Source organism: Podarcis tiliguerta, assembly GCF_965153285.1.
Source record: "Podarcis tiliguerta genome assembly, chromosome: 10".
In the NCBI taxonomy this organism is placed as follows: domain Eukaryota; kingdom Metazoa; phylum Chordata; class Lepidosauria; order Squamata; family Lacertidae; genus Podarcis; species Podarcis tiliguerta.
In genome coordinates this window covers 42890075-42909599 of record NC_139543.1, presented here as the reverse complement: position 1 = coordinate 42909599, position 19525 = coordinate 42890075, and the positions used below count along the sequence as shown (strand labels likewise).

The window sequence follows — 19525 nt, the reverse complement described above, 5'->3', positions numbered from 1 at the left end:
AGGAGATAGTCCTAATTCCCGGGGGGGCGGGTCTGGGTGCTATGAAAAATAGCCGCCACCTCACCTCTCCAAGCTGTCGTCCTTGGATTTAGTGCGGCCCTTCCAGCTCCCGCGCAATCCTAATCCAAAGCATGCTGGGTTCAGCGGGGTTTACTCCCAAATGCGCGTGCGCAGGAGCTCCAGCGGTATGATGGAGCCCAGTTAGATTCGCGCGCATCTTCTCGTTTTGCTGGGTGGTCACAGCTGCGCCCAGGGAACATGCGCCAAGGCCCAGCTCAGATTCAAATTAAGCCAGTGGCTCTCCCCTCCCCGCCATGAAAATCGCTGAGGGTCTTGGCAATTTAATGGTTTTTTTCCTTCCTGGTGTTAAGTGTGCTTTGCTAGATGCTATATACTTTCAAATTGTGTTTGGTTTTTTTTTGCTTTTGTATTTTATTGCATCACACTTTGCATCCAAACTGGAGTGCAATATAAGCAATAGCATACAATTAAAACTTAATGTGGACATGCCAAAGGCCACCTGAACGAAGATCAAAGGCCACTGCTGGTCTACAGACCATTTTGGGAACCTCTGAAGTAAACCTTGGCTTTCTCACATATTCTCCCAAGTAGTATAGCTGAGCTCAAAAGATACAAAGTGGTGGTGGTGGTGAAATCTCTACAGCTATCATAATGAGTAATGAGAAATCTTACCAGCTAAAAATATAGATGGAAAATCATATTGTTATTCAGTTTGCCCCTTTGCTATGCTCAGAACCATTACATGTTTAAACCTTTACAAGTATTTTTATTAGATCAAAACAGCCTTGTAACATGTCTGTTTTTTTTTAATGCTTTTCTATTTCATTTCTTCTTTTAACAGAGATGAGTGAGGATGTGGCAAACCTGTCAAAATGCCCTAGAAGTCTATAGTCAAACAGCTCCATAGAAGATGAAATAGCATATTGTTTTTATGCCACATAATCCTGTTTTCTTCTTCACTGATAGACTATGCAATATTCTCTCATGACCTCTCAAACATTCCCTACAAAAAAATCTTCCTGCACATAAAGAACAGCATTTCAGGGCACTGGGTCTTCTTCCCTCCCATCTCCATGGGAGAGAATTTAAACATGGCAGCCCCCAGCAGCAGCCTTAAAAGACACAATCCATAGAAAGCTTTATTATTTGATTCTGCTGACAAGCACCCCCAAAAAGTGAAAAACCAACAGGACTCAATAGACTAATCAGTTGATTTCCTTCCAATCCAAGAAGTCAGGGCAAAATACAGGTTCTGTATAACAAACGTTTATTCAGAAACATAATACATAATGTCCTCCAGCTCCAACCTTCCCTTCCCCTGTAACCAACTGCTAATGAAACACAGGTACAGGGAACAGCAGTTCTGCACAAAATATCATTTGTCGTTCATAAGCACATTTCCCCAGTAAGGGTGAAATTATGACCGGTCCTAAATTAGTAATTCAGATTTAAAAAACCCATTGGGAAGCAAATGCCTTCCGTGTTGTGAAGGTTTATTGTGTGACATAACGTGTGTACCTGCTAAATGAAACTAAGAAACTGTACAGAACAAAGAGCAAAAGGAATGTAGAATCCACTGAGCACCAGGTTCTACAATGGAAGAAAGCAGATATATTACACTGCAAGGTTTTAGCACAGATAAACAGCAAGGCTCTCGTCTTGTAGCTGGAAGTATAAAAATGCAAGCCCCCATACAAGTATCTGCATGTTTATTTAGTATAAAACCAATGCAGTTATTCTTAACCCTTGTCAGTTTTCCATTTTCACTGGACTAAATGGGTTGCTAGAAAAAGGAAGGATGTTTTTGTCTTAGCAAAGACTGGCATGTCAGAGGAAATTCAACATGGCCAAAAAACAAATCATCCTCGCTTTGCTATAGGCAACTCATTTTCCTGCTATCCCTGTTCTATGCCAAACCAATAGATTTTCCTCTATATGAACCACAAGATACACCCACCATTTCCCAGTACAGAAAAATAAGCAACAGTGCTGTACAGGAGCAGCAGGCATGCCCAGAGTACTGAAAGATGCAACTCTTACAATTGACAATTCGATGAGCGCAGGAGGCTGGATTTTTTCCCTGACTATTACACTTGGGGATAAGGTAGTGTAGGGTAAAAACAGATGCCCTGTAGAAATAGTTCCTAGGGGGTTATCACTGCAGTTTATTTGGGTGTCACTAACCTCCAAGAAAGGTGTAGGTGCTGCAAAACATAGTGGTGCATCGGAATCTGTCAGGACTGAACGAAGGAGGACCTCTGTTCACTGCAGTGCTTCTAAGGCATCAGGCATGAGAAGTGATTGCTGAAGCCAGAAACACTTTCTTCTTGCCCAATACATAATTTCATAGTAAAAACACATTGTAAATGGTACAAAGTGAAAGAAAGCCCATGCATTCTCACAAAGAGAGCATCTGTGAGACTTCCTGGACTGAAGAGTACACCAACACCAGGGCACATGCTTCTTTCTCTCAGTGCACTAGCAGATTATTACAACGACAAAAGAAGACGATGAAGTGTAAGATGTGCTATGTTCCTGTGCCTAGACCTATTTGCATTGCCTTCACAGTCCCTTCCATTAACTGCTGAACGAAGAGAACATTTGCTGCTGCTGCTTCTCCTTCACTAATTTTACAATTTCAAAACAGCTAAAACCGCTACCAAATCCTGGCCTCTGCTACAGACAGAGCTGAATTGAAAAGGAAATGCAGTCCATCATCAGTAAAAAGCAAAAAGGACTCTCATCTCTCACTCAAAAAGGGTGCAAGTGCCAAACAGATGCTACTCACATCCTCTGCTAGCTGCACTTTTCACTGGCTGGATACAGGTAGGGTGGTTGAAACAAAGGAAAAAGAGTTAAATGTTCTAAGCTTGGTGATATATCACTGGAGGAAGGGAAGATTATTCCATTAGAAATATGTGGACAAAAACTCCAACTATGAAAACAGAACACATACATTAGGGAGAACACTACTGTACAGGAAGGTAGCAATTGTAGAAAAACAAAGGTTTCAGCATGGTCAAACACAACATCAGTTGCGTTCCCACACTTGTCTCCCTATTTCCCACGCTCAACAAGTTTTCCAGTCCACTCCTTGCCTGCCACTCCTCAAAGTTTGATTTTGAACTCTGTAGGTTGCACAGAGGCGGAGGTCCCTGAGGATTTGAAGAGTGCTTTTAAGATGGTATCAGGATCCACTTCAGCTGGTGGATTTGAGGCGGCTCCTACACTTGTCCGACGTGGTTCACCTTCCTTCTTCACCGAGGGGGTGTCACTCAATCGACTAGGGAGAACAAGAAGAGATACACTATTTAGCCTCACAACAGAACAAGTGTCAAGTCAAGCAGCAGAGCTTACTCTTTTCAGCAATTACCATCCATTGCCTGCATAGCTAGCTTAAGCCAAGTGTACTTTTCAGGATTTCAGATTAAGGTATAAAAAGTCATGGAAAGGGAAAAGAAGAAGAACACAGAGAACCCTAGGGAGCTCCACCATCAATAGTTGTCGAATGGTGAAATGCAGATCAATTTATACTGCTGAACCAAAACTGTTGTTCTGATTATTAAGCAAGCAGTTACAGGCTGGGAGAAGCCCACTGCCATATTTAGATGGAAGGACAACTGTTCATACAGATGATAATCTGAACAGCAGTGCTGGATATATAGGAAAATTAGTAAAAAAGCTTTAATCTGAATATCAACAAACTCTTGTTTGGTATTTTGCTTGGGTACAAAAATTATATGGCACCTTGTGAAGGAGCAAAAATGTTACACCATAGTTTTATGAACACAAACCCATATGCACATACAGCAAGATAGGTTGGTCTGATGTGATGATATTCCCATTCATATGAAGGTTGCATTTCATCGGCTGGCCTGATGGAGAAGAACAAAGAAAACCAAGTATTAAACCTTAGGAAAGTGGTATAGGTTTCTTCACTGTGCATCCATTCTGCTCATTAAACAAGATCCCTGGATTTGAATGCACAGATTTGCCACCATTATACACAGTTTGAGTCTAAGCTTCTCTATTTTGAGATATATTATTATTATTATTATTTAAATTTGTATACTGCTCTGCATCTGCAGAGCTCAGGGCAGTCACAGCATAAAAATACAAGATAAAAACACAAAATACATAATAAAAACAAGGACAAAATGAACCAATATCCCTCGTCATGTCAATACCCTAACTACTTATCCAAACTCTGAAACAGCAAAGTTTCTGCAGTCTCTCAAAAGCATTAATTCTCACAAACTTGGTATCACTGTACTGTATATCCAGTTGGTCTAGGGGCAAGTTATCATCTATGTGACTGCAATATCACTCTCACTCCAATATGAGCAAATTTTGTGTCTTCTAAAGACCTGATACAATAATAGTCTAAGAACTGCTCAGCCCCTCATGGCAGTCATTAACAATTAATAATTTCCTGACTTCTTACACACAGAAGAAGTACCATCTGAGATCTTCAGGGAAGTAAAACGTTTCTGCATTCTACATGAGGCTCACACTCACCATCCAAGCATCTGTTGTTGTATTTCTTATACGCAGTAATGGCATCTTCCTTTTTCACAAACACCACCTCAGCCATTCCGGGGTGCACTAAACGGGCTCGCTTTAGGGCACCACATACACAGAACAACTCCTGAGGAAAGAGCAAAGGACAGTATAGTTTTATTTAACTTAGCTCATCTTTGCTACTGTTAGCAGTGATTGTAAGCATTTCTTGTTAGTGTGGAATTTAGTGTGGAAGTCAAGGCCACAGCTGCCAACTCTGATATTTGAACACTCACACATTAAGAACATAGAAGTTGCCTTGCTGGAGCACACAGAGGAACACTTAGTCCAGCCTTCTGTTTCCAACAACAGTCAGATAAATACATTTAGGTCAGGAATGGGAAACCACTTTTTGGCCACAGGACCAATTCAAATTGTGGCTGACCCTCCATCTGCTACAATTGACCAATAACCCAGGCTTCTCTCTTGTCAATCATGTGATGTCATTTATCAGGTGCCTCTGACCCTGGTGAAAGCAGTGTGGCTTGCATTCAGCACCCAATCTGAACAGTGTTGAACACAAACAGCACTTGCAAAGGAACATTGGGAGCACACTCCAAGGCTCCTGATTATTCCTTTGCAGCGGGTGCTTTGTTTGTATGATATCAGCTGAGTGACATATGGTTGTGGCCGGGGAAGAACAGCAAAGCAGACCAAATTGGGAGGCTGAGTGGACCTAGTTACGTCTGTGGGCCAGAGGCTCCTCCCTCACCCCCACCCCACAATCCATGTTTTAGGTAATAAACTCGGAATCAGAGTACTTTATTACCCAACAGACAGTATAAATTGAGGTTTGATGTAGCTATCCACAATTAGAACCATGTTCCACAACTATGTCTGTTCCTTTTTAAAAGCCGCATGATCTAATAATCACATCTTCTGAGAGTGAATGCCTAAAGTTTCTCTTGCATTACATGAAGAAGTCCTTGCATTCCTAACATCCCGTATATCCTCAGAAAACTGCATGTAGAGCAATGATGTCCAACCAGTAGACTGGTAGATCCCTGGCAGATTGCGGGATCCTTATTGTGTACAGAAAGTCATGGGGGAAAACAGCTCAACAACTGTGCAATCCTCCCCCCCCCAAAAATCAACAACTGTGGGCAATCCACCCACCCCACGCACGCTCCTCCTCCCTCCCGCCAGTTTTTTAATACTGGGAGTAGATCACAGTCTCTTGGGAGCTGGACATGCCTGATGTAGAGCAACGGAACATCCAGTTTAACTAAAGCTACACTGGGATCATTTCCCCCACACCAAAAGTCAAAGGGAATGTGACAGTAAACCTGGCGTCAGAGCGCTGCCTGCAAAATGTTCTGGATTTCACAAACTTTGGAAACTTTCCTACTGTGTGAAGAACACAATGGAGCCTGTCAGGACTTCATTCAGGAGAGTAATTCTGGAACACACGGGGTGGCTCTCCTCAAAGTCGTTAGATTGCTCTCAAGTCAATTGATTTTTCTGAAGATATTTAGGCCTCTTGGAGCTTTTGCAGACATCTACCTAGCTCCTTACTGCTACCACCTAAGATTCTCCAGGCTCTCCCAAGAAACCACGCATTCCATTTTACTTTATAAACATTGGGTAGAACATGGATACAGGACACAAGCAAACCCCTGATTTCAACAATATACAGTACTCACAACAATATCCTCTTCAGTGACTCGAGGGTGCAGATTATTCACAGTCATTTTAGTACCTTCTAATGGGCTGAAGGCCGGCTGCCAAGAAACAGACAAATGTGTCACATGCATATAGTCTGGGATTGGGGGGCGGGGAGATAGATCAAAGTAAACAGGGCTTTGAGGAAGTGGGGGAAAGACAAGGGTAAGATTCAGCAAAATCCAGCCTTCAAAATTTAATTTCTACTGTTTTTGGTAGATTCTGTTAATCTCTGAGAATATTTCAACAAGAAATCATATATGACAAATGTCTGCACAGCAAGCATGAGAAGCAAATGGGTTTCAGATTCTACCAGTTCTTCAAGTTACCATGTCCAATTCCACTGTTTTCTCTGGAAGAAGGAAATAATTTCCCCCCATTCAGCTGCACTTGAACAGGGTTTGTTCTTCTTGTTATGAAAATCCAGAATAGGAAGCTGTAGCAGCCAGAAAAAGATATTTGTGTCCTTGACTCACCTCAACTGGTGGTGGCTCTTTGGGGGGTTCTTCCTTGGTCACCAGGGTTCGGGACATGTTTGTCAGGGCCTTTGTCCGGATGGGAGACGGTGGAGCTGTGGAGGCCGTATAGGCATCATTCTGCACAACCTTCGTGAGGGGGACTGTCTTTGACAGAGAGAACTTGTTGCCACTGAGTCCAGCCTATGTAAATGGAGAACACAAATCCCTGAATACTGCAGGTGCCAGAAGCAGAACTAATTCCTCCTCCCCTAAGCAGCAGCTACCCAGCAAGATTTCCCATTCCATAAAGATTTAACCTTAGAAACAAAACCAATGTGACATAGAGAAGACTATTCAGTCCCTGAAGTCAGCTAATGCATTCAAAAATTCCTTTTAGTATTTGTGCACACTGGTTAATTGTTGCGGGTTAGAAATACTTGAATTATCAAGTGTTGAAAACAGAGTTCACATTTTGTGTAAAGACAGTACATTCCATTATTAACTTTTAACTATTTTACAAGTTAGGAAAACTCCCCCCATCCCACCTTATCCTTGCCCAACTACTTTTGATCAATTAGGTCAAACTAATCAGGTTGTTAGTTTGGGAAAATAAGGATCTTAATGAAGCTTTTATTAGTTGTCTGGAAAAGAAGAGAAATTTGATGTAGTAAAATCATAACGTATGCAAGAAGCCAAGAAGCATTTAAGACAAGAAGGATTAAACTAACAGAGTATTTATGCATGTTTATCTGGAAAGAAGTCTTACCACATTCAATGGATTTTACTTCAAGTAAGTGGACATAAGCTAAAGAACTTTGGAAGAATCTTTCAAAAGCTAGGTCCCTAGGGTCTAAAAATGGCAGAAACCACCCAGAGTTTTAAGGTAGTTACTACAATCTTGGGAAATTGTGAGATAATGTGCTGGAAGTGTCATCTTTATTTGGTACTTTACTTATAAAGAAAATCAGAATACCATACCCCATAACATCACAGCATAAATCCATTCTGGATTGCTACACACCATTTTAGTTATCCATTTCAAGGGTGTGTTTTTTTAAAAACAACAACAACCAAATACCTAAATGGACAAAGATTATCCATAATATCAAATTTAGGCTGCAATCCAGGTTCTGTTTCCACCAGAATAATCCTATTAATCCCAGTGACACAGTTCCAATGTCTAGGGTGTTTTGGAGGTTTAGCTTAGGACAAGAGTAAGGGCACATTATCAGCCCAACTACAGATAGTGTAAATAAAATATTCTTTATTTTTCTTTCATAAAATAAAATCCCTATGTAAGACAGGCAATGCATTTAGCCTACAGAACTCTCTGCCATGAAATGCTTTGAAAATGATTAGTATGAATGAGTCTTTCTGATTAGAAAAAGTCAAATGACACAACACAGTTTCAGTTACTGGTTTGCCTGAGCAAAGAGAAGACAGACTAACTGCAGACTCAAGAGCAGGGGAACAAACAAGTTTGTTTTTGCCAGTAGTGCAGGCTAGTGCCACTCTGTTTGGTACAGGTGCAAGCAGCAGCTCAGGGGGCCGTTGGAGCTCTACAGAGCCCCATTCCCAGGGGGGAAAGTGGACATGGGCCACCTACTGGCAGTGGACAAAGAAACCCTTTTTCTCCCTAACTTCCCATCTCTTTTCTTTCTCTGCACCTTGCACAGAAACAGAGTAGACTGCTGGGATGGAAACAGAGATCTATTCCTCCACAACAGCTCACTTTATGGGGCATGGGCTGGATGGCAACCTGTTATAGGCCACATTTGGCCCATGGGCCAGCAATCTGCTGCCCTGTTTTAGGGTAAAAGAATGCAAGAATACCATAAACCTGGAACCAGTAAGTCCAGCCAATACAAGCGCGAGCACATGCAAAACAACCAAAGTACGTGTCCACTGGGAAGTAGAGGGAGTGGAGAAGCGAATGAGACAGACCCTTACCGCACTGTGCAGAAAGCTGTTTGTGGTAGTGATCTTCATTTGCTTATTAGGAAGGGGAGATACAGTTTCTTCATCATCTTCTACATCATACGGAGACTAAAAAGAAACAAACAAACAAACAAAACACCCCAAGTAACATATAAATGCAAGTGGTTGATTTGATGTTTCTGGCTGCTGATGTAATACAGATATTCTAAAGAGTCTAGACTGATGCGCTTAAACAGTTCTATACATGTTTACTAATAGGTTTTTCTGAATATATGCCTCAGCAAATACATGTATGTAGCCACTCTGATTTGCTGCATCTTAATCCCAGGACATGAAAATAAAAAGGACTTTTAAGTAGCATTCATAGAACTGTAAAGTTAGAAGGGATCCTCGGGGTCATCTAGCCCAACCCCCTGCAATACAGGAACCTCAGGCTGTTCAATTCGACTCAAATTTGAAGACTCAATCTAAACATGATATTAAACGCACCTTTGCATTTAACATGCACAATTTCTAAAATGCAAATATCCATGTGCAGATGTGGGTGAGGATCAGGATTGTGGCACGAGGGGGAATGTAACCTTTTCCTCCCTGTCATCATCTGAAGTGAAATTCCCTCCCCTGCTACAATTTGCATTGTGCAGAAAGTTCCCACAGGAGTCAGTGGGACCTTACTCCTGATGTAAACAGCAGCTTGAAAAGTGGGGATTTCCTCAAGATCACAGTGTGGGATGGATTAAATACCCCACCCATCACAATCTATTACTGCATCCCTCCCAATTAGTGGCAATTAGCATTTTTAAAAAGTACATTACATGCAGACACACATTTGCCATAAATTTCAGTTTGGCCCAGAGTCTCTTCAATCCCTCTCAGCACTAATGCCAAGCATTAATCTGCCCATCAATTTTGTAACATGAAGGATTAGCCAATGGCAGGCAGAGCAAAGAGGATTTCTTTCCTGTGCAAGTGTTCTGTGATAATACAAGACTGGCCAATAACATCAAAATAGGTAGACATAGAGGTCAGAAGTTAAAAATGATATTTCCTAAGTACTGAAAGGATTGTAGTAAGCGAGTACAAGAATGTAGGGGTAAGATCCAAAGGCACCACAAATCTACTTTGTGAATTGTCACTGCAAGATACTACAGATATGGGAAACTTTGAGTTGTATGAATGAAATGGATGCAGATAACACTTTCAGCCTGTAGGCTGTGAACATATTACATAAGGCAAGTAAAACTTTTAAATTAATTTATAATGCCAATCTCCAAAATCAAACATAAAATCACTTCAGGGTGTTTCACTGGAAGCAAGTGAAATAAATGAAATAAATATTAAACACATATTCAAAGTACTAGATTTTACAACAGTTCACAACTCCACTCCGTTACTGAATGGCACACACCTGTTTGTTTGTGTGATTGTTCACAATGTTGACCTTCATGCATGCAGGATGAGTGTGCAATGGAGTTGCAGCCTTCTGCTGTGATGGGGAGAGAAAGACACATCATTAACCCCTAAAGATTTCAGTGAAATCCCTTGTTTCATCATGATGGCATACTCAAAGCTTAAAGGAAGAACTAAGATCTCTACTTTTAATTATCAGATTATGAAACAAAGCAGACTTTCAGAACTCAGATTCATGGATTTCGTTTTCTGTATTACACATGCGATATAATGCCACATTAATGCTTTCCCCAACGGTTTCCCTTGAAATACATGCAACTAGTGCTCCAGGAGCTGCCAACACATAGGATAGCGCTGGAGAGACAACAATAGACTGCAGAGATATTGACGATAACCTACTTGAATTGTTTTTGTGATCTTCATGGCAGGGGCCACCGTTTCCACAGCAGCTTTCACAACAGCTGCACTAGGAGTGCTCCTTTTCAGACTGATCTTCTCTCTGGCATCAACAACTTTGGTCACTTGCTGCTTCCGGGAATTCAGCATTTCCCGGGCGTCTTGCACTTTTCCTTGGATTTTAAACCTGGCATCTTTCTGAAGCAGTTTCTCCCGGGCATCTTTCACGCCAATTTTGTGTCGGGCATCAGTAAGGCCAATCTTCTGTCGTGCATCAAATGTCCTCTGGAAACCAACACTTGGTGCTGATCTGCTTAGAAAAGTTTGTTGAACTCCAATTCGAGGTCTACCACCAAATAATGGCCTTGAGTTCAGCCTGGAACAGAAATGTCAGGTGTTAAAAACAAACAAACTGCTGCATTTTAAGCTGCAATATGTGCAGAGGAGGGTGACCAGGATGATAAAGGGTCCAGAAACCAAGCCTTATGAGGAATGATTGAGGGTATTGAGTATGTTTAGCCTGGTAAAGAGGAGACTGAGAGGAGATATGATAGACATCTTCCAATATTTAAAGTGCTGGAGCAGTTTTCTCCTGCTCCGGAGGATAGCACCCAAACCAATGGATTCACATTCCGAGTAAACATGGATTCCGACTAAACATCAGGAAGAACTTTCTGACAGTAAGAGATGTTCAACAGTGGAACAGACTCCCATGAGAGATGATGGAGGTTTTTAAGCAGAGGTTGGATGGCCACCTGTCATTTATGATCTAGCTGAGATTCCTGCATTGCAGGAGGAATGACAAGATTTTAAAATGTGAACTTCAAGAGAAGGCTGGAGCTGGTGAAAGAAAAGGGAAGACACCAACCAAGACCTGCGAAAAGGCCAACAATGGAATCCAGTGTTATTATACAAGTTGACTGACAAGGATAATCTAATATACATACATTCCTTTGGAAAACAATTAATATTTAACAGAGATAGAATTGCTTGCCCCTCATAGCTTTCAAAATTTGAAATTCATATTTCAACCACAGATCTGTGTTTGTGAAGAATGCATGTACTACACCAAAATTTTGGGATATTGTTAAAATGGGTTGAAACGGGATACAGGGTTAAATATATATATAACAGGGAATTTAAGAGATGTAACTGAAATCTAGTCCGCTTACCAAGCAGCATTTCAATTACAATAGAACATCCTGATATTAAATGGAAAACATGCTTTTATAGGAGGGGAAAGGGGGAAATCAGAATTAATTCTTAACTATATTTCAAAGAACATGTTGGCTGGTTTTTTTCTTCTCTGTTTAACACATTTCACTCAAACTGGTGGACACTGTCTAAGAATCAGAATGAAAGCTGAGTGCCGCCTGTTCTTTGGGAGTGTGGATGTCTGATTTGAGATCTTTTTTTTCTTTTTAGCCTTAGCAGAGCTAGCTAAAAATCTAATGGTGGCCTTTGGCAGCAACATTGTAACGATATGACCTCTTCACGGCAGATAAACAAAGATGTTATTTATCTAAATGCTCTCTTATGCGACATATTTCTCTGCATTATTACTTAAGCAACATTTCCCACGCTAAAGCATGCCCTCTTTTTTGTGGATTTAACTTGTGTTATCCAGTTGTGAATTCAGCTGAAGGCACAACAGACCATCCTCTTCAGAAACGGCTCAATCTTATAATAGAACAATTGTTTATGGAGGCTGCAGATCGCCTTGCATGTCAAAGGAAGTGTAAAAGTAGCAAAAAAAAGAGGAGAGTTCAGGAACAGAAACATTGGCAGTATGAAAAGCAAAGGCCAATAATTTTGTATGATGCACAAGGCAAAGAAGCAGGGCTGGCCCAATGCACAAAGCCACCCCAAAAGTCTCTACAATCAGTTATTGGTTGTATGGAATAGCGCAGTTTGTCACCCTGAAACAAATACTGTCCCATCTCAGCACACAAGATGCCCCACTTGGAATGCACAAAATGTTTTGGGCCGTCCTTAGGGACAAAGCGCCAGAATCAGTACAATGAAGGCGCCGAGAGACCTGCGGAAGGAGGGTGCTGCCCCTCTCCACGCAGACCCACGTCTATGGTGCGAAACACATACACTCGGCCTCGGACACCTCACTGCCGAGAATGGCCAAGCAGAACCGAACGCTCCAGTGGGCGATGACTGACAGGAGAGCGCGCCAATCGGAGCACCGAGTGCACATCCCCAGCCGGATCCTGCCGGAGCAGAGCACGGATCCCGCCCCCGGGCAGCGACGTGGGGGGAAGGGAACCCTGGCGGGGAAGGGGGGGCCTCTCCGCCCGCCAGGCTCCTTCCACGGCTCACCTCCCCTTCGTGTTCACACTGACGCCACGTTTCCGAATCAGCTCGTCCAGAGACAAGTCCGCCATGTTGTCGCTAGGCCCCGAGACAAGTCGCTGCGACCGAAGCCCGGACGTGAGAGCCAACTACTTCCGGTGTCGCCGCGCCCTCTCCCTCCGCAACCTCCCACCTCTCCTTCGCCCTGGAAGTGGATCTTCTCGCGACGCGGGCGAAGGACTTCGACAGGACTTAGATTCCCATAATCCCTCGCAGCCCGAGTGTTTATTTGCATGCGCTCCGGTGGCCGTGCGAGGGCTTGTTTTTGCACTCGCTAGGGGGGATTTCGTCTTTGTTTCACCAATTGCACCCCGGATAAGGGAAGGTCAGGTTGCGCTTCGCGACTGGTGTGGTCCCGTGGCTTCGCTGTTATTTGCTCATCCTCACCCTAAAAGCTGCTGCGTTCAACTACGTGCCCTCGCTGCAGAACAGAGGTTTATGCCTTAAACTTATGAGTAAGGAAAATAATGATCCGGGGTGACGCCCGGGTCCTCACTGCTAATGTGAGAGGAATTTTTGAACGGGTACAGGTCGTCCCTATGGTGACCCGCCTACTTAGCGGGATGCCTGGGTGCTTTGATCTGCCCGACCCATCCCTTCTGAAATGGTTGAAAAAAAGTTTTTTCCTTTCAATACTTCAGTTGCGTTTCATAGAAGTTAACTCATATACACCCCATACAAAGCAGAAATTACAGTATGTTGTATTCTGCGCAGCTTTCATTGGAAGCAGTAAGTTTAGGATACAGCTGCTGCATTTTGCATCAATGGATGTTGGGTTGAGCTGCCCACAGGTACAAATAGCTGCTGAAGACATTATGCATGTTGTTCAAACACACTCTTAGTGCCTTTAGAACTGTCTAAGAGGTACACATTCCTATTTTAAAATATCTTACTGGGACAGAACTGTGAAAGAGGGTGAGTACTTGGGAGCCATTGCATAAGATTTATACAAAACGTTGAAGGGTAAATTATACCTGAGCCTTCTACATACTGTGTATTCCTTGTTTTCACTCTGCTGTTAAATCACCTGTCTTTTGGACAGGAAGACAGATATGGACAATTTTAAAAAACTGGAGAGAGGCATTTATCAGATGAGAGATCTTGCTAGAGGTAAAGCAACATCTAATCATAAGCTAATAGAGAAGCCAGATGATGCCCAGTTTCAATCTAATCAATTCTGCACCTTTGCCAAGGTATTTAGAACCGGGGGGGGGGGGGGGCTTTGTTCCCTTACATTATTTGAGTCTCTCTGTAACAAATCAAAATATGTCATAAAAGGAGATGAATCTTTATTGCATTCTTTTAGAACAATACACAAGAGATACAGGAGGCCTGCAGACAGTAGGGGGGCGGGATTTAGGGATTATAGTGGCAGATCATAAATGGCAATCAATTTGGCACAACCCATCCCTATGAGTATTCTCTGCTCATCTGTAGGTGGCTTCTCTCAAAATTACCTTTTGCTGGCACTGGACTCTCTCACCAAAACATAAATCAGTATCTCTCCTCTATTCTGGAAAGGCTGCAGAGAGAGATGCTCACATTTTCATGCAAGGTGGAGCTGCATGTTCGTATACTTCTTTTGGGAAAATATGTTTCACATTATTTCTAAAATTACACACCAACCCCTCACCCAGTTCAGCTCTCAACATATTATTAGACCCAAATTCAAATAGCCTTAAATGCAGAGATTTAAGTATTTGGAAGCATTCTACAGAAATTGCCATTGACTTCTGGTTAAATATTTGGAGTGTGGCTTTATCGGAATGTCTTACTCATCACAGAAGGGTAATTAAAAGCACTTCAAGAATGGACACTTTTGGTGAGACTTGACTTCCTTTCTTTCCCTCCATAAATGAGACAGAATATACTTTTATTCCACTCTCAACACAAGACTCTCTCTGGAGAGACTACTTCAATTGACAATGCGTAAGTAAATGTATTGTCTGTGTGCTATGTACTCACTGCATATGAAACTCAGTAAAAATGTAGTACTGGACAAGTTACTGTAGTTATATGTTCTTGTATTTAAATGAAAAATAATAAAAATTATTGGGGAAACATCACTATAAAATACAAAGTAATAAAAACAAACTAGTTAAAAAAATATAAACAATGGTTTCGTGCTCGACTTTGCTGATGCAAGGGGACTGAAACAAAAATCAAATCAATTTGAGAAGCCTCATTATTATACTCTCTTAGCTCTGAAGAAAAGCACCTTCTCAACAGTTGGTACTGAATTGAGCTTCTCTCAATCTAATGGAAACAGTGCCAGTTCAAACTCCAACTCCAACTCTGTTTATTTGTAAATACAAATGAAGGCCATGTACACATTTATATGTGGAGTACCGAATATATTCATCCAATCACATCTTCAGCAATAAATAATTTTTTGAGCTGTGACTAGACTGCAGCAAGTCTGTGTGGGCATGCTAACAGCAAATTCTATAAACATCTTAACTTCCCCCAAGTGGAAGCTGCCATTGTAAAAGCAACAACATGTTGCTGTTCCTCAAAATGCAGATAGTCTGTTTCATAAAAGGGATATATTATTACAACTGTGTACCTCAAACACAGTGTTACCATCCAGGTAAAAAACAATGTATCACCATGCAGGTTCCAGATACAATTTACCTGATAGAAAGCATGGACATTATCAACAAGCAGTTTAGTTGCGAGGAAGGAGTGGGGAAACACACAGCTACTTCAAGGGACAAAATTGTTATTTTTATTTATTTATTTATTTTATTATTGGTTTGTTGTTTTTTACAATTAAGGATGTGCAGTTAACACCCCACAAGAAAAGCAGAAAAAATCTTATGGAAAAAGAACCAAGTATACTGAACACATACCAATCAAGTGGTACAGAGATATGGGATGGGACTGGTTTTGATTTCAAAGTTTCAATAGAAATTAATAAAAAGGATGAAATGCAACAGCTGTTCAATTTCAAAGTCTAAATGGGCACTGTAAAAAACCCAAAAACTTTCAATTTTCTCCAGCACACATCCCATCTAAAACATACTGCCAAACCTAGGCTCTCAAGAAGCAACTGAGAACACCGTATTATAGAGTTAATTAAAAGCTTTGGGACCCACCCGCCCTCCCGCCTTCCCTAAAAACCACTCAGTGCTGCTGTTTCAACTGGAGGAAAATTAGAGTAGTTTATAAAGGTTTGAATGCATCCAAGGCAAAGAGCACAATATAGTTTGTTCACTATAACTTGTATTGAAAAAGGAGAATAAAACATTGAGATCTACGTCTTGGTACATAAAATTGTTGTCTTTTTGAAGCGAGATCTTTGAAAATAATGTTTTAGAAGTTTATTGGAAAAGAGAAAAAAGGACACTGCTTTAGCTGTCATCAACTGAAAGGGGTCAATTCAGACTTCATTATAACCATTTTTATACACTGTACATCTACCCTAGTTGGATCAGTGTGTGGAACTGCTCACTGGTGTCCCTTTGAATAACTGTAAACTAAACCACAGTATGCAACTCCATAGGAAGCTAAAGGATCAAGTGAATGTACAGCCAATTATATTTCTCCTGCTTCACGCTCTTCTGAGCTTCTCCTGTCTTCTGATCTGCCATTAGCACTTTCATAGGAACGCTTCCTGTCTTTGCAATCTCTAGGTGACTTTTCTCTGGGGCTCCTTTCTTTGTCATGTGATGTTCTGTTACGGTCTCTTGATCGTTCTTGATCTCTGGAAGCTCTTTCTTTTGAGGATCTGGAAAGAAAATACAATGCATTTGAAAACAGACATTACTTCATTTGGTTTTTAATTTTCTTTATTAATATGAAAGAGACTGGCTGAACAGAACATAAAGGGCACAGCAAGAAACTGCCTAACAGAGCTTAAGAAGGCATAGCAAAAAAATGTTATGGGGTCAAACTAGGATCACTTGCTACATCTGGAATCCACTGCCTTCTCCTTCCATTCATAATTCTAAAGTTAAGGGGAAGAGACAAAATGTTGCAGCTAGTCAATTTTCATGTCATCAAAATCAATATAATTACTGGTCAACTGATGTAACTATGCTGCAATTAGAGCAAAAACATTTCTTGGATAAGTCAAGCCACAGGCTAGTTCCCAAGTAATGCTAAATACAGTAAGGGTTTAAGCCATAATTTAATGAACAGGTTCACCACAAATTGTCCCAGAGAAGATAAAACAATCCAAGCTTGTTTCACAAACTTGGGTTGCTAAATGTTGTTGAACTACAACTCCCATCATCCCTGCTATCTAGGGATCATGGGAGTTGTAGTCCAGCAACAACTGGAGATCCAAGTCTGAGAAACACTGCACTAAACAAACCATAGTTAAGCTGCTGGGCAGTTTGAATGATCAAACAAGGCATGGTCTAAACCATGATTTACCATTATGTGCAAGCCAGGCCAATGTTCTCATCACTTGACGTGTTAGGATGATAAGAGCTTGCACATTGGTAGAAGCGTACAGGTTCCAAGCATCCAATGCCAACAGATTATTTCTATATAATTCCAGCAACATATGTGCTTCCAACAGCTACAAACTAAGGTGATTTGTACTACCGTAAGTTCTTTTATCTTACATTGTGTTGACCTATGGTTATTAAAAAACAACTTGAACTTAGAGACAGTATCTGTCCAAGGAGCATACAGTCTAAACTCTGACAGTAAAAGAAACAAAGCAGTAAAGTCAAAGGTTTCAAATGAAAAGATGCTTTTGAGAAACCATCTGAATAAAGTTCAAGTTGTGGCACTATCTAGATATTACAAAAATGAACTCTACACATAAGCATGTGGAAATGACTGATATCCTGGTGGTAGGTCCTGGAAAGAAGGGCAGAAACACTGTTATTTTAACAAATTAAATACAACTTCCCCCCATCACAAAAATTTCTCAAAGCAGTTTACAAATATAAATGCAAACAAAAACACAATAATCCAACCATTAAAAATACAAATTATCAAACTAGTGCCCATGACAAAGGACTTGTACCTCATTTAAGAATAAACTAACTACCATCAAAGACAGAATAATGTTTCTACCAACTTTTCTGAACATAAACTAGTAAAATAGAGGACATTAACTGCTCCTCTTGCTGACCTAGATGTTACCTTTTTTTAGAACTGCGTTCTCTGCTCCTGTCCCGGGAGCTATGCCTGCTTCTCTGGTGGCTGCGGCTCCTGCTGCGACTGGTGGAACGAGACCTGTGACGGTGACGTTTCTCACGGGATCTGGAGCGAGTTCTTTTCTTTCGCTCACGTGAGGAAGAACGAGATCGATGTCTACGGCGATCTCGGGATCTTGACCTGAAAAGAGATTTATAGCTGATGAGAAAGAACCACCAGCAAATACATTAACAGAACCTACAGGGTCACCACTCTCTTATTGTACTGCAGAGGAGTTTGCAAGTTTTGGAGTTTAGCAGAACTCTTTGAAGCAGATGAAAAGCCTTGTAGCTGTTCTGAACTACTGCTAAGAATAACTACCTACGTTGTGTGACAGCAGCAATGCAGAAGCACTCTATATCAATGCTAGGACATGTCATGCAGGAATCTGGAACTTCTGGACCTAAAATACCAAAAACAAAGGCAACAAACTCCCTGCTTATTGACAACAGGCAGGTGCCTTCTCTACATTTCTTTTGATGCCTGCTTAAAAAATATTTGTTTAGGCAAGCCTATCCAGACAGATAGAAGTTACATATGTTTTATTTCTTCTTATCAAGTGTTGGTTTTAATCTTTTTAGTTCCTCCCAGTTCCTGTTTAACTGTTTTTAATAAATAACTTTAATAGTTTTTAAAAAAAATATCACTGTAAACTTCAGAGGTTTTTTACCCTCCTTTACAATCAAGCTGTGTGTATATATATATATATATATATATATAATATGATAAGTTTAAATAAACATTTCTCTTGGCTTGAAAAAGCAGCCAATTTAATCTCTCACCCTGTATCTTAAGCCTCGAATGATTGTTCAATAGCTAATAACAATATGGCCCACAGCCACAGTGAATCCAGTAGCATCTGAAGCGACTCATGAAATTCTAATTCTACAGAAGACCTACATAATCTTTGGTTAACTGAAGAGGATCAACTGAGATTTCTAGCACAAATTTACACATTAATAAGCAGGACCAAGATGCTAATTTTCCAGCAACTAATGAAGCGGAAAGGCACTATATACAAAATGAGATCCAGTGAGATTTCTCCGTAGTTGGGTGATGAATCACTTGAGATTGTGAATGTATCTGCTGGAGTCAACAACTGAAACTTCATTTTTGTGCTGAGAATTAGGACTGTGTTTGTAATCTCCAGGGAGATTATATTATTATTTATTAATGGTTCTGTTTGTGAAAATTTACAAGAAAAAGGAATTATAACCTACCTTTTAGGGTTCTTGCTATGAGATCGAGATCTGAAAAAAGTGCAAAATACAGGTACATTTTTATGTTGTGAAGTCAAAATACAAAGTACACTATTTGGAAGTGCGTATCATTGAAGTGATGCATTTTGCATGCAAGTGCACAGCTAATGCTCAGCAGCAATACAAAATCCAGGTCAACCTCAGCTCCAATGTCAAAAAGATGCATGTACCAGCTATTTTTCATTGTTAATGAAAACTAAAATTGTTGCCTTTCCAAGTATATAAGCTTTTAAAATCAATTATTTGCTATAAATATGAAACCTATGGGGAACATAAGAAAGCTAATGCTTCTTGAACAACTAT

The 19525-nt window shown here is 40.8% G+C and overlaps 2 protein-coding genes across 5 annotated transcripts in view; both read right to left on the bottom strand.

Annotated features, from left to right (window-relative positions):
- Positions 1 to 1271: 1271 nt before the first annotated feature.
- Positions 1272 to 12982, bottom strand: POLDIP3 (DNA polymerase delta interacting protein 3). 2 transcript variants are annotated; one of them, XM_083400316.1, is made up of 9 exons: positions 12774 to 12982; positions 10449 to 10821; positions 10048 to 10125; positions 8652 to 8747; positions 6720 to 6902; positions 6225 to 6302; positions 4540 to 4669; positions 3830 to 3896; positions 1272 to 3304 (listed from the first exon to the last, which is right to left on the bottom strand). In XM_083400316.1, exons 1-9 carry the CDS (start codon positions 12836 to 12838, stop codon positions 3130 to 3132), a joined length of 1245 nt encoding a protein of 414 aa, XP_083256442.1. In that variant the 5' UTR covers positions 12839 to 12982; the 3' UTR covers positions 1272 to 3129. The 2 variants fall into 2 exon arrangements, with proteins under 2 accessions (XP_083256442.1, XP_083256443.1); XM_083400317.1 differs by having other exon boundaries at positions 10048 to 10122; positions 12774 to 12954.
- Positions 12983 to 15511: 2529 nt separating this feature from the next.
- Positions 15512 to 19525, bottom strand: part of LOC310658417 (putative RNA-binding protein Luc7-like 2) — a 29020-nt gene continuing 25006 nt past the window's right edge. For all 3 annotated transcript variants that reach the window (XM_083400321.1, XM_083400319.1, XM_083400320.1), the window contains 3 exons: positions 19184 to 19213; positions 17910 to 18104; positions 15512 to 16536 (listed from right to left, as the gene is read on the bottom strand). In XM_083400321.1, coding sequence (XP_083256447.1) covers positions 16344 to 16536; positions 17910 to 18104; positions 19184 to 19213 — 418 coding nt within the window. In that variant the 3' untranslated portion in view covers positions 15512 to 16343. The remainder of the gene's footprint in view (positions 16537 to 17909; positions 18105 to 19183; positions 19214 to 19525) is intronic.

Coding starts and splice junctions, on each gene's coding strand:
- POLDIP3 (XM_083400316.1), bottom strand. CDS start 12,838: ATGGCGGACTTGTCTCTGGACGAGCTGATTCGGAAACGTGGCGTCAGT. Junction 8,748..10,047: donor ACAATCACACAAACAAACAG/GTGTGTGCCATT, acceptor GTTTCTTTTTAG/TCTCCGTATGATGTAGAAGA. Junction 3,897..4,539: donor CAACAACAGATGCTTGGATG/GTGAGTGTGAGC, acceptor CTTCTCCATCAG/GCCAGCCGATGAAATGCAAC.